A 15,413-nucleotide genomic window follows, 5' to 3' on the forward strand; every position below is an offset into this window, starting at 1 on the left:
ACTGCAGTCTTACAGTAGGATCAACTTTTTTTTCCCTTTGCTCAGCATCCTTATTGAATAAGCTCTCTTTGTGTGATATACTTCAGTCTTTCATATTGGACTATTACCCTATTTCTTTGTTTTTCTCTCTCTCTAATTAAAGTGCCTGCAGCAAATGGATCATGGCAGCTTAATGTCTCGGTTGGGCCCTCCTAAATTCCATGATCTCAGATTTTCTGTTTCACCACAAGGTAGAGGATTACTCCCTGATGCTAGCATGGGAAACCTTTAAGGTAGTAACAAGGGGCCATATCGTTGCCTATGCAAGTTGACTTTGTAGGCAAATTCAGCAAAAGCAAAAGGAGCTTGAAGGAAAAACCTTGGTACTTGTAAAGGAGCATAAGAAAATCAGGAGTAGAAAGGTATATGGTGCCTTACAAATGAGTAGGGAGGAATTAAAGACTTTGTAAATGGAGGAGATAGACCAGGCCTTCCGTTTTTTCAGACAGTGGTTTTATGTATATAGGAATAAGGAGGCAAGCTTTTTGCTTGGATGATAGGCTGATACAGTGGAGGAGAGAGAAAGCATTTGTAGGCAGGATAAAACAATTGTTGGGAAATATGTTACCTTCCAATGGAGATATCAGAGGTTTTTAAGACCTACTATCAGAATAAGTGGTATCTTCTTCTTCTCTGTTGTGAAGGGGGTGTTTTAGTGTGCCCTTGGGCCTCAGCCCGACCCCAGACGAATCCAGGAACGAACTGAGGGTTGGCAACGTATCCCAGGATGGCAGAGACACGGTCTTACCCTCTGCCGGGCCTGCAAGCTCCCAGTGCCAACAAGATGATGTTGGTAGGAGAACGGTCCTCCGACCATTCCGAGCCCTTTCGGACCTGCCGCTTGGATCAGCATGGAGCAGCAGGCCGGCCTGAGGATGAGGGCTTCTGTGGTTACTTATGTTTCGGAATACCCATTGCCCTCTTAAGCTCCAATTATACTACTGGGCAGCAAGTTTGGCACTAAAGTGAAACTGGATGTAGGGTTCAGGATATGGGGGTGGGGCGGGTGTTAGCTGTCAAGAAAACATTTTCACCCGAAAGGAAGCTCTTTCAACTACGTTCTCTCTCACTATCCCATCTGCATGTCAGAAAAGCTAGCAGGGACTCTCCTCTCACAGCCCCATAACCTATGTGTTGGTGAAAATTTAATAAGTTGGGAATCGAGTCGTAGATAATATCTCCTTTGTTGCTGATTCGTCACAATCTAGTTTTGTCTTAGCATTGTCTCTTTGCCAGTTCCAGAGCATGGGAAGCTTGTGGTTTGTGGGGCAGATATTGTCAGGCTCTCTTAAGCAGTATTATGCTAGTGGAGGGAGGTTTTGGACATATTGGTTCATTTCTCCCTAGAGTGTGAACCAAATCAGCTTGAGCAAAAGGACTGGGTGGTAGATTTTCATTTTTGGTTTTGTTTTTTTTTTTGCTCAGCTGGGTTTGTGTGAGGTCTATCTCGAATTACCTTATCTTGGATTTGTGTGACACATGGTTATGAGCTGTTCTATATGATGGATTGTTAAACCTATTGGTCTTGTAGACCTACCTTTCTTTAATGTTGCCAGTCTTTGCCGGATTTGTACTATCGAAATTTGACAGTGAAGTGTTAATGTATCTTGTTAAAACATGTTACTAGTCTCTATCCGAGTTTTGAAACCCAACCAAGACACAAGAAAAACGAATACGATTTTGATGCTGAGGAAGAAATGTCTCCCTCTCGTTGCTGCTCTTTGCTATGATTTTCCTGCCTTTCCGAGCGTCTGAAACTTAACTACACGAGCAGCCTGCCCCGGTTCAGTCACCCAAACTTCCAACTGTAAGCAGTCGTTACCCGCACGAGCACGCGCCGCGTCAGCGCACGTGCTCATGTTTACGTTCCCTCCCGCACCTGAAACGTCAGTGGTTCAACCTTAACCTTACAGTGGGGAGGGGGAAGGGCAGGGCGAACAGGGCGCCGGGCATTGCAGAGCAGGAGGCCGTTCTTATGCAGAATGGATCCTATCCGGCGTGAAAACGTCATAGCTGGAGGAACCTGACGCTACCGAAGGACCAGCGAGACGTAGAGCCGCTGTGACGGTTACTTGACCGCAGTGATGAGGCGGACGAAAGGCGCGGCGCCCCGGCGTCCGCTTGTAAACAGACCCGGCCACGTGATCATGGGAACTCTACGGCTCGTCTGAGGTGGCGACTGGCGGCTGGTTCATGAAAACAAAGAGAGCCGGAGGCGGGATACCCGGCACGTAGCACTACCACTGACACCAGCATTGGGCTCTTCCGGCCAGAAGCAGCATCCCGAGTGGCAGGGCCTTCCATCTCGGCCGGCCAAAGATGGCTGATATTGCGGCGAAGTGAGGGATGCGGCTGCTGATGCGGATTAGGTTGGGACTGAGCTGAGAGGGAAAGGGAGCTGAACGCGCGCGCACGCGATGTCTTTCGCCCTGGAAGAGGCGCTGGAGGCGGACTGGGTGGCCGTCAGACCGAACGTCTTTGAGGAGAAGGAGAAACATAAATTCGTCTTCATCGTGGCCTGGAACGAGATTGAGGGCAAGTTTGCTATAACGTGCCACAATCGGACGGCGCAGAGACAAAGGAGCGCGACCCGGGAGGGCAAGTCTGGCAGCGGCGGGGAGGGCACGCCGGAGCCCGGGAGCCCCGCCAAGGGCAGAGCCGAACTTCGCAGCCCCCTGAGGAGGACGCTGGCCAAAAGCGGTGGCAGCAGAGGAGGGGAGCCGTCGACCGGGAGTCCCGGCAAAAGACTGGAAGCCGCCGGGCGCAGTCCTGTCCGGCCTAAGCTGAGTCTGGGCAGTCCGGCTCGTAAGCCCGCGGAAGAGAGAGAAGCAGCCGGAGGGGAGCCGGTGGCCCTGAACGTGAGCTCGGAGGAGGCCGAGCTGCTGGACGTGGACGTCCAGGAGGATTGCAGTTGGGCCGGCCTTTTCTCCTTCCATGACCTGCGGGCCGTGCACCAGCAGCTGTGCGCCGTGAACGGCGAGCTGGAGCCCTGCCTGCCCGTCTTTCCCGAGGAGCCTTCGGGCATGTGGACGGTGCTGTTCGGGGCCCCCGAGCTCTCCGACAGGGAGCTGGACGGCCTCTGCTACCAGCTGCAGTTCTACTTGGGCCATGCGTTAGATACTTGTGGCTGGAAGATCCTGTCGCAGCTCCTCTTCACGGAGAGCGACGATCCGGAGGAGTACTACGAGAGCCTCAGCGAGCTGCGCCAGAAAGGCTACGAAGAGGTCTTGCAGAGGGCGAGAAAACGCCTTCAAGAGGTTAGACTCAACTTTTATTCTTCCCGTTTACTGCATTTGCGGATGAAGATTTCTTTTTAATGTGCTTTATAAATTAGAGGCGCGACTGGTAAAACAACAACAACAAAAAATCCGGTTCAATTAACAAACCGGTTCTATAAACCATCCTTTTATTTTTTTCCGTTCTAAATATCTCAGGTATTCTTTTTGTGCTAGCACAATTGTAATATGCGTCTGAAGCCGATTTGACTATTATGTCAATAGTATTTAGATCTTCAATGTCACTTTTTTCTTGTTTGCGATTATATGAAAATAAACGGTAAAGCAGTTTATATTAATTGGCTTGGAAAGGTCAAAACAATTTTCCATCACAAGGGATCTTCGTTCTGATATGTAAACATTTAAGTATCTACTTAATTTCACTTCTCGTTCTTCAAGTTACCTTTCAGTTTTGGTTAGGTAGACGCATTGAAGTAATGTATTTTTGTTTTTTAGATCACGTTCACATTTTATTTCTCTCGTGAATGGAATGTAGGAAATGGATAGTAAACAAACGAAATCTTCGAATACGATCATATATGAATGTAAAAGAATTGCAATGCTTGAAGAATCGTGCTTATTTAAAAATATAAGAATTCCGGTTTTTAGGTCCTGTATTTTGTCACCTGTAATAAAATTAAATAATCTTTTTCAATGACACCTTTGAGCTAACCGAAATTGGTGGCAACTCAGGCACAGTGCTTCACTTTTAGTAGTCATGGTGACTGTATCACAGTATCCCTCTCCCTCCCTCCCTCCCTCTCTCTCTGCCCCCACCCTGACCCTTTCTTTTTCTTTCTTTACACTTGATATGGAAGGGTGTGCTAACATGACAGCTCTCCTCCCCCCCCCCCCCCCCCCCCCAGCAGTCACACACCCTAAAGCTGGCCATGCATAAATGCTATGGGTAATAAAGGATCACCTAGGTAAAATGAACACTTCTACATTTTTTGGTGTACAATTTCCTAAGCTACCATCTGTTGCTTTGCATGAATGATACTTGAGCCTGAGTTAGAGGATTACCATAGGTAGTTAGTCATGTATACAGAGCTTTTGCTTGAGTCGTTATATAGTAAATGATGGCAGAAAACACCCAATCTGTTCAGCAAGTTTATTTCTCCAGGGCAGGTTAAGAACATAAGAACATGCCATACTGGGTCAGACCAAGGGTTCATCAAGCCCTGCATCCTGTTTCCAAAAGTGGCCAATCCAGGCCATAAGAACCTGGCAAGAACCCAAAAACTAAGTCTATTCCATGTTACTGTTGCTAGTAATAGCAGTGGCTATTTTGTAAGTCAACTTAATAGTAGGTAATGGACTTCTTCTCCAAGAACTTAACCAATCCTTTTTTAAACACAGCTACACTAACTGCACTAACCACATTCTCTGGCAACAAATTCCAGAATTTAATTGTGTGTTGAGTGAAAAAGAACTTTCTCCGATTTAGTTTTAAATGTGCCACATGCTAACTTCATGGAGTGCCTCCTAGTCTTTCTATTATCCGAAAGAGTAAATAACAGATTCACATTTACCCGTTCTAGAAAGTCATTTACCCGTTCTAGAAAGTCTTCCATTTACCCGTTCTAGAAAGTCTTCCAAATAAGAAGTATCCCCTAATTCTGGTCACCATACCAAGTCCTACCTTCAGGTCTCTGCAACTGGACAACAATCTTTGAGTTCTAAAAATTAATCTTATTTATATTTTCCTCTGCAACTGGACTACAATTTCTAAGTTCAAAATTCATTTTATCTTATTATTTATATTTGGCATGGTTAATATGTCACTATATCCAAGTTAAATATTTAAATTATACAGTTTATATTACATAATTTTATTAATTACAAGTAAAACTATTCTATATTATTTATTATCATTATGTTAAATTGTCATCCAGTTATAATGTTCCATATGTACCACTGTTCTATGTAAAGCCCCCTTATCTCTGTTGGGCAGTTTATCGTTATATGTAAACCGGAGTGATTTATAGTCTCTATAAGAACCTCGGTATATAAAAATTAAAAATAAATAAATAAATAAATGATTTTAAACATCTCTATCATATCCCCCCTCAGCCGTCTCTTCTCCAGGCTGAAAAGGCCTAACCTCTTTAGTCTTTCCTCATAGGGGAGCTGTTCCATTCCCCTTATCATTTTGGTCACCCTTCTCTGTACCTTCTCCATTGCAACTATATCTTTTTTTTTTTTTTTAGATGCGGTGACCAGAATTGTACACAGTATTCAAGGTGCAGTCTCAGCATGGAGCAATACAGAGACATTATGACATTTTCCGTTTTATTCACCATTCCCTTTCTAATGAGTCCCAAAATTCTGTTTGCTTTTTTTTACCCCATGCCGTCCATTAAGGATAGTAACTGCTGCTCTGCAGGTTACCCCTTTTCTTCATTTCCATTCTTTAGGTTCCAGGGATACTTTGTTTATCCCAAGCTCTTTTGAATTCCATTACCTTTCTTGTCGCAGCCTGTTTTGGGAGGACATTCTATGCATCCCACCATCCTTTCGGTGAAGAAATATTTCCTGATTTTGTTCATCTACCTCCTTGGAGTTTCATGTTGTAGTCCCCTAGTTCTACAGCTTTTTATCCATTAGAAAAGGCTTGATTCCCATGCATCGTTATTACCCTTCAGATATCTAAAGGTGTATATCATATCTCCTCCGTCCCTTCTTTTCTCCAGGGTATACCATATTTAGATCCTTCAGTCTTATTTCATAAGTCTTTTGGTGCAGACACCACACCACTGTCTCTTTCCCTTTTGAGAGATAGTTTCCAGAAGTGAACACAGTAGTCCAGGTGAGGCTGCACCAGGGCCTGTATAGGGACACTATTTCCTCCTTTTTTCCTGCTGGCTATGCCTCTTTCTATACAGCCTAGCATCCTTTTGCCCTTAACTACTATCTTGTCACAATGCTTCACCACTTTCAGAGCATAAGACACTATTAACCCGAGGTCTCTTTCCCAGTTGGTGCACATCAGTCTTTCACCCCCTCCATCACATGGATCTTCTTTGGATTTCTGCCCTCCAATGTATGATTCTGCACTTCTAAGCATTGAATCCCAGCTGTCTCATCTTTGACCACTCCTCAAGCTTTCTTAGATCACTTTTCATTCTTCAGGTGTGTTCACTTTGTTGAAGGCTTTTTTAAAATAATCTCTATTAGGTTTTTAATCATATACATTACATCAACCAAGATGTACAGATTTAAGCAACAAAGAGATCTCAGTAAGAGAGCATTCATATCAAGTCCCCATCATAATGGAAGGGAATATTCAAATAGAAGGGGGAAAAAAGGAAAACTATATATCTCTTCCTAGTACACCCTGGCCTATATAAGAAGATCTAACTGACTTATTAACAAGAAAGTCTCAAGATGAACTGGATCAAGAAAAACATATCTCCTTTTAATAAATCACAAGATATCTGCAAGGAAACTTTAAAAAGAGAGAAAAAAAACCATAGCTAAAACTTAGAAGGAAACCCTCTTCCTTTTGACCACATAAATGGATTTTCTTTAAACTTGAAATATTGTTGAAAAAAACAAATATCTATCTAACTCTAACACAAATGTTATCAGAATAACTTCAAAGGGGCGTGGGATAAACACTGTGGATCCATAAAGTCAAGAGGCCGCCAATGAAGAGTGGGTGACTCACCAGAATGACAGCTACTGCCTGGAGACAATACCCTTATTCAATAAACATACACATGCTTACTATGACTCCAACATCGCTCTAAGCTTCAACAGCAAGAGGAAATGTGGAAAAATGGATTTACACTCACAAAGAGGGGAGTAGCTGGCTTGTTACGGCGGTTACTACCCCAAACCAAATAAGCCTGATACTTCACCTTCAATGCATATACAGCATAGTTCTCTGCTTCAACGACAGGGGAGAAGAAAAAAGGGTTCGCACTCACAAAGCGGGGAGTAGCTGGCTTGTTACGGCGGTTACTACCCCAAACCAAATGTGTCTGATACTTCACTTTCAATGCATATCCAGCATGGCTCTCTGCTTCAACGGCATGGGAGAAGACTGATACATCACGCATTTCCAGCATAGCTCCCTGCTTCAACAGCAGGGGAGAAGAAAAACAACCAATAAGGACTGTATAACATAGTCTGGGTAAAACAAATAAGCATGGGTGTAGCTTGCTTATTGCGGCGGTTACTACCCCTACTACCCCTAACTAATCAAGCTAGATATTTCAATGGTGGGGGTGGAAGATAAATAGAACCAAGAGCTAAGAGAAACAGATAAGTATGAGAGAAAAAATGTGTGAAGCTTGCTGGGCAGACTGGATGGGCCGTTTGGTCGTCTTCTGCCGTCATTTCTATTATCACTAGAAAATTGTAAGAACATTGAAAAATCTGGGCTAGAAATAGGACTAACACATCTGAAATTCCTTCCTCAACACTGGGTATCCTCTTCTTATCAGGCAAATAGTACAGTCTGTACAATCTTTAGTAAACTGTAAAACCTCTGTGGCATATTTTAAAAACCTAAACCAGAAACTAAATTCAATTTAGGAAAATTGAATAGGTGGAGGTTTTAGACCTCAGTTTTTCAAGAGACTCCGTTATAAAGAATGTTCAAACTTTCCAGAAGGCACAGAAGATTGTAAAGTGGTGATGGTAGTTAATTGTGTAGATACCTGAAATCCTATCCTATGGCCCAGTTCTGTGAACTTTGACAAATCACCAGTGGGAAAAAACGAATAATTGGGTAACAGTATTCATGAAAGCATTTTCGGTTCTTGTCACAGTCCTCCATATGTCTGAGAGAGAGATCTACAGGTTCAGATATGGCACCACCCCAGTCTCAGGGAAGGGGGGGGGGGGGCGCGCTGTGGGGACTGTATAGATTCAGGAATTGATACACGAGCTGATTCTAACAAAAAGCCATCAGCAAATAGAACATCCTTGTTCTCCTGCATTGAAGATAAACCAGAGGTCAAGACTCTCAAAATAGGAGTGTCTTGTGTGCCAGATGGTAAAACCCACTCTGGAACCTAAGCTAATTTTTGTTGGCTACTTAATCTCATCCCTAGATACAAGCAGAGACATGGGTGCTGGAGAGCATCCTTTAAAACTTAAGTTTCAACCAAATCATTACTTGGGGGTTACCTGCAGCGATGTATTGGGTCGAAGTATGTGGGAATCCATGGGACCTCTTTGTGGTGTGGAAACTTTGGTGGGGTAAGAGAGATCTTTTCTTTTCTTTCCCATAATACAGCAGATCTACTATAAGGGGCCCATGGCGTAGGGGCTCCAGTGGCCGAGTACAGTAGTATGCTAGGATTTAAAGGCCCAGACTTGAATAACATTGACAACAGGCTGCCCCTCCTAATCCCTGAAGGCATTCTAACCAGGAGGTAAGGACCTCGATTCAGCAGGACCAAATCAGTAGCTGTCCCCAAAGGTGACAGCAATGTCAAGCCAACCTCTCTTGGGACCTCTGATGGTTCAGAATAGCATCGGGTGATCAAATCTGTTGGTATATATTTTTCCTTTTATTTCCCTTCTATTTGAATATTCTTCTCCAGTATAATGTGGACTTGATATGAATGCTCTTATTGAGATTTGACTTTTTTGTTTGATTCTGTATATCTTGGTTGATGTCATGAATACTATTAAAAACCTAATAAAGATCAAGTATTTGTTTAATATTTCAGCTATTCCTTCATCTTTCTCCACACAATGACCCTCGTCTTTTTTTTCCAATGTTACAGTGCCATATCTTATCTTCCTTCTTTCTCAAATGTTAGTTGTTTTGTCGTCTCGCTTTACCTCTTTAGCAATCCTTTCCATTTGAGCTTTTGCTCTCCTGAATTATTTCCTAGTTGTTTTTTTTTTTTTCCAGCTTCAACAGATATTCTTCCCTGTGTTCCTCTTTTTGAGTTCCTTTATACTTTTTGAATGCTGATCTTTCTGCCTTTTTTTTTTTTCTTTCATCTCTTTGGAGAACCATATCTGTTTCCTTTTCCTCTTAGTTTTATTAACTTTCCTTCCATAAAATTTGTTGCCTTTTAATTTGCCAACTGTTGTTCCACTTCATCAGTTTTCACCCAGTCTTCTAGCTTCTCCTCAGAATACTTTCCTATAGCAAAGTCTGTATTTTTGAAATCCAGGACTTTGATATTCATATGACTTCTGTCCCTCTTGGCTGCTATATCAAACCATACTGTCTGAAGATCACTGGTGCTGAGGTGAGCACTTACTCAGACATTAGAGATACTATCTTCCATGTGTGAGCACCAAGTTCAGTATTGCTCCTCTCCTCATTTGCATAAGCAGAATACCTAGAAGGGCATCCACAACTCTCTACTTACAGATTTTTCAGCCGGGATACTCCAGTCCACATCTGGGAGATGACCATCTCCAGTGAAGCACATTGCCCCCTTCCTTCCCCCATTTTGGATGTTTTCAGACAGATCTGTCCAGTTCTTTTGTCAGATTTGGAGGCCTATAGACCACACCAGTGTAATTGGAAGCACCATAATTTTTTTTTTTATTTTTTTTTTTGTCAGCCCACAGTGTTTCCTCCTTTCCCCAAACCCCCTGCATTTCAGGCACCAGGATATTGTTTTAGACATAAAGAGCTGCTACTACCCCTTTGTCCTTCCACAACAAGTTATATCCCAGGATGGCTGTATCCCATTCATGAGACTCACCGAAACATGATTCTGTAATAGAGGCGAACTTGGAGATTGTTGCTATCTTTAGGACCTGCAGATCTGGAACTGTTTTGGTCAGACTACAAGCATTTGCTTACATAGCTTTCCAGCTCTTCTTTTGGCTTGCTGCTTTTCCTGGGCTCCTTTTCTTCACTTTTTGCTTAAAAGTGGACTCATTTTGTTCTTTTCTTCACTCGCTCCCTGTATTTGTATGTATTGGCAACGTTTAAATTCTATTGACTTCCATCTGCCACCCCCATCCTTTGGTTTAAACACCTGATAACAAATGTTCTGAGTTTCTCATTTAGGACCCATTTCCCTGCCATAGACAGATGTAGGCTGTTTTTAACATAGAGGCTTTGATTGTTGCATACACAGCCCCAGTCCCCAATATGTCCAAATTCTTCTTCTCTACACCATGTTTTGAGCCATGTATTGACGTTGTCTGTATGGCTTATCCTTTCCCTTCGCTTTCTGTGTATAGGTAATACTTCTGAAAAGGCAGTTGTCTTTGCTATATGCCAGTGCTGCATTTCCAGAGCCTGGAAATTTCTCTGTACTGCTTGGATGCTGTTTCTAATGAGGTCATTGGTCCCTAGATGGATAACATCAAATCTATAGTCCTTGCTTTCTATTTTAATGGCATTGACAATCTTTTGCATTTCTGATGATCCTGGAAGACATTTAACTATTGTGTGACCCTCCAAAGTGAGTCCTCAGGTTGGTGCCTCTGTTAAGTCTTCTAGCAGAGAACGCTTTTTGTTACGTTTGGTAGTGTATATTAGGATTTTTGTGGACTTCTGCTGACATTAACAGTTAGCCAAAGGGGCTTCCTATTATGTTTGAAAATATCTTGGAGTTTTTGTGCACATTGGGTGACTGTCCTTTTAGATATCACTCCATTTTCCATTTCTCTTCATTTTCCAGTGTAGAAAAGGCATTTTGTATGGGTATCATTTGGCAGAATGGGCATCTCTGTGTCATAGGTATTACCCTTCCAAAGCCCACTGTAATCCATTTATTTCCAGGCTTCTGAATCCTCTGTGGGAGTGGATGCAATTATTCTGGGTGTTGCACAATTGGGGAGAGTTTGTATCTCTGGTCCACAGATCTAATCCTTCCAGAACCAACTGTAATATATTCATTTCTAGGCTTCTGATCATTCTGGGGGAGTCTGTACAGATATTCTGCATAATTGGGGAGGCTTTTTCAATGATAGACAATTTCTCTCTTAGGTTAGTCAGCACCTTTTTTTTTATTGCAGTCAAATGGGAAAAGACTTGAGCCTCCAGATGGTGTACCTTAGGATTAAAGCACCACAGTTGTTGCATTGAATAAAAGTTATGTTAATGTGTGTATGAGGATAACTTGTATTATAACAAATCTACAAGTTGGATTAGTAGTTAAGTGAAGCAATATTTGACCTATGTCCCTGGAAAATCAATTTTTGAGGAGAGGAAAAAACAATCTAAAGATGGGAGATAGGAAAAATCCTCCCTAGATTCAAGGCCCTTTAAGAAATTGCTAAACATTATATTAAAAGATTTTGAACTAGTATTTGAAAGAAAAAAAGATTTAAACACAAGCCAGTAAAGATCAATAGGCTGAATTTGAAGACATGAATTTTAAAACAATATTATGACAAAGTTAAGTATCTAGAGTAGGGGTGGCCACAAACGGGTCTGGTTTTTAGGATATCTATAATGAATATGCTTGAATGAGATTTGCATGCATTGTCTTGTATGCAAACAGTTTTCATGTATATTCATTGTGGATATTCTGGAAACTAGGCCTATTTGTGGCTCTTGAAGATACCTCGTCTAGAGGGTTTTGTTTTTTTTTTCCTGAGCTGCAATGCAGTTGTTACCCCCTATCTAACTGAAGATGATGTAATTAAGAAAAGTTGTTACTTGTCAAAGGAAGACTATAACAGAAAAGCAATCTTGGGTGGGCAGATGGCGAGGGAGGGTATTAAAATTATCAGAAGGAAAAATGTTTTAAAGCTTGCCACTCCCTAAGAGAGAGAGGCTCAGGAAATTATTTTTTAAGAGTCAAAAAAATATAGTTTTTACCCAAGCTCTTTGACTTAACTTTTCTCTGTTAAATAATTTTAAAACAACCCCTATAAATGCACACAGCTACAAAAATACAAACCTTTTATACTTTGCCTTAAAAATTAGGAAAAAAAGCAAAATTGAGTTATCCACTGGTCAGACATTCAGAGCACACTTATTTAAGAAGACCTTAGAGCAGCGGTTCTCAATCGGTGTGTCGCGACACACTAGTGTGTCGCCAAGCACCGGCTGCTGTGTTGCGTGCTCCCAGTCTCTCCCACTGCTCTTTCTTCCCTGCTGCCATTGCCGCCGGGCTATCAACACGTTCAAGCACAGTGGGAAAGGCAGCAGTGCTAAAAAGGGTGTGGCACTTGTGGCTGGCCTTTTCTTCTTCCTGCGCCCCCCCCCCCCCCCCCCGTGACCCGGAACAGGAAGTGATGCGCGGGAAGGAGAAAGAGCAGTGCCACATGATAAAGTAGCAGCGGCGGCTGCAGCATCGGCCCCCGAGCAATTGAAACAGACGGTAATCGGGAAAGGAGAGAGCAGCAGGAGCCTCCCGTGGCCGATGGGATTCTTCTTTCTTGGCTTGCGGGGGCTGGAGGAGGAGGCTGCTGCAGCTACCATTTGTGCTTGGGAGGGGCGGGGAAGAGGAAGTGAGTGAGAGAAAGAAGCAGCCAGCCTGCGTGTGATTGAGAGCATGTGTGTGAGTGAGAGAAACTGGTCAGAGAGCTGATGTGTGTGTGTGTGTGTATATATGTGAGAGACAATGAAAGTGACTGCTCAGGGAGATGACTGATGTGTATGTGAGAGTGTGAGACATTAGTCAGGGAGGTGACTGATGTGTGTGTGTGTGTGTGTGAGAGAGAGAAAAAGCATTGAAGTGAGAAATCTGGGTATGTGAGAAAGCATGGGCGTAAGAAGCCTGCTGTTGGGGTGGATGTGTGTGAAAGAAAGCATGGGAGTGAGAAGCCTGTGTGTGTGTGTGCATGCATGAGAGCGAGAGACTGGTTGGTAAGGTGACGATGTGTGTGTGTGAGAGAAAGAGACTGGTGTGTGTGAATATGAGAGAGAGAGAATGTGATTCAGGGAATGAGAAGCCTGTGCAGTGAAGAGCGAGCATGGAAATGAGAGAGAGACTGGTGTGTGTGTGTAACAGAGAGAAAGTGATTATGGGAATGAGAAGCCTGTGCATGTGAAGAGTGAGCATGGGAGTGAGAAGCCTGTATATCTGAAAGAACATGGGAGTGGGAAGCCTGTGTGTGTGTATGCATGAGAGAGATCAGGTGACTGGTGTGTGTTTGTGTGTGTGTGTGAGAGAAAGAAAGTGATTATGGGAATGAGAAGCCTGTGCATGTGGAGAGAACAAGCATGGGAGTGAGAGACTGGTGAGTGTGTGTGAGACAGAGAAAGTGATTATGAGAGTGAGAAGCCCGTATATGTAAGTAGAACACGGGAGTGGGAAGTCTGTGTGTGTATGGCATGAGAGAAACTGTTCAGGAAGGTGACTGGTGTGTGTGTGTCAAAGACTGTTTGGGAGATGATTGGTGTGTGAGAGACAGAAACTGGTCATGGGGGCATGACTGGTATGGTGTGTGTGTGTGTGAGAGACATGGGCATTAAGGAAGAGGACCATAAGTATAGAGCTTAGCCTCTACTGCTGCTTCTGCTGTGTGCTATGGCCTGCATGGAAGAGGAGTAGGAGAGCTGCTGGAGGGGGTAAGTAAAGGTGGCTTTTTAAGTTTATTTTTCTTGATTGACTGCCATTTTAATTATTAATATTATGTGATGTGTCTGCTTTTTTTGAAATATTTTATTGGTGTTTGGAGAATTTTTAATAGTTTTTATGAGTTTTTAATTGTTGGATGTTATTCTGTTCATAGCTGTTTAGAAACATTTATTCTGCTTATTAGTATAGTTTTACAATTATTTCTCTGTGGGGATCTATAGCTGCTTGCTAGTTCTGTTTTCCTAATAAGAGGTGTATTGGTTTTTAGGGCCTGATTTAATATTTATAGTGTTGCCTTTTCATAGATAGGGTTGCTCCTGTTTGAGTGTATTCCATAATACAGGTGTAACTGTGTGCGGATTAGTTTATGTGCATTACTACAGATCCTGGGAGTATGTTAGGTCGGTTCTGTGTCTGTTACCGAGATGAGATATTTTACTAGCATGTAAGAGTTTTATTAGTCTTATTTGTTGTGTTTTCTCAAGAGGACATGCATTGGTGGTAAACTGCTGTCTTTTCATAAGTAGGGCTATTGAGCCTGGAAGTAGAAGGAGTTTGAGTTGCTGTTACTGAGATGACACCAGAACCAGAATATCTTTTTTGTAGGGTGAGTTGTATGGGGAATGTCATAATTCTGCTTTACATCCATTATTGTGGGTCAGGGGGGTTCCTGTGGATGCAAACTGTACTTTTACATCTAACCCCGTGACGATCATGGGTCAGTGTGTCACGCATGTGAGAACCATCTGTGAGGTGTGTCCCGACAGAAAAAAGGTTGAGAACCACTGCCTTAGAGAACTATATGTCTATATAGAACCATGTTTTGTATTGATAAATAAAGGCACAGTTATTTTGTGATTTATATGTTCGTCAGAAGAGCTGTAAAATTCGATCATGGTCCCTTTCAAAACACAAGCTGTGGATGATGCATTTCTCCTCTTCTTCCCACCTGCCTCCCTGGAACAAAAACATTGGTGGCAGTGGATGGTGCAGTATACCTTCCCGCCCCTTATTACCTGGTCCCCTCGCTCACTGGCTCCTATCACGGGAGGAGGAAACCTCTGCTGGGGCCTGAATGGCACACTTTGAACCATGTTGTAGGAGCCTATTAGTGAGGGGATACAGAGAGGGCAGGGAAGGAGTGAACTGCAGTTTATTGGGGAAAGTGAGGGGTTTTGTGTTGTAGGGAGGGTGTGAGGGATTTGAGTGAGGAGTTAACCAGGACAAATGGATTTATGGGGTTGGGAGAAGGAGTGAATGGGGGGAGGGGGGAGTGAACCAGGGTGTGTTAGGTTTGTGGGAGGGGAGGGATAATGAGGGGATCAAATTAACTTTGGAAGGGGGATGAGGGAAAGAGGGGATGGCTTCCTTCATCCCCATCCTTATTCCTCCCCTTCACTCCAGTCTTCTCTCTTCTTCCTTCCACCACATCTCCAATACTCCATTTCTTCCGATCTCTTCCTCCCCGATCCTGCCTTCCCATTCCTTATCTTCCCTGAATCCACAATCCTCTCCCCTATCCCTTACCTCTTTACCTCTTCCACAAGATTCCTTCTTCATTTCCCTCCTCTGTAATCTGTCTTTCCAGTCCCAATCCCTCTTCCTCTAATAAAGGACAAAATTAACTGGA

General features: G+C 43.1%; 1 protein-coding gene across 2 annotated transcripts in view; it reads left to right on the forward strand.

The window, feature by feature from the left end:
- The first annotated feature begins 1,973 nt into the window (after positions 1 to 1,973).
- Positions 1,974 to 15,413, forward strand: part of JMY (junction mediating and regulatory protein, p53 cofactor) — a 231,717-nt gene continuing 218,277 nt past the window's right edge. For both annotated transcript variants that reach the window (XR_003852469.1, XM_029575526.1), the window contains exon 1: positions 1,974 to 3,296. Coding sequence is in view for 1 of the 2 variants with exons in the window: in XM_029575526.1 (XP_029431386.1) it covers positions 2,457 to 3,296 (840 nt within the window). In the remaining variant the exon portion in view is untranslated. The remainder of the gene's footprint in view (positions 3,297 to 15,413) is intronic.

Source organism: Rhinatrema bivittatum, chromosome 1 (genome assembly GCF_901001135.1).
Source record: "Rhinatrema bivittatum chromosome 1, aRhiBiv1.1, whole genome shotgun sequence".
In the NCBI taxonomy this organism is placed as follows: Eukaryota; Metazoa; Chordata; class Amphibia; order Gymnophiona; family Rhinatrematidae; genus Rhinatrema; species Rhinatrema bivittatum.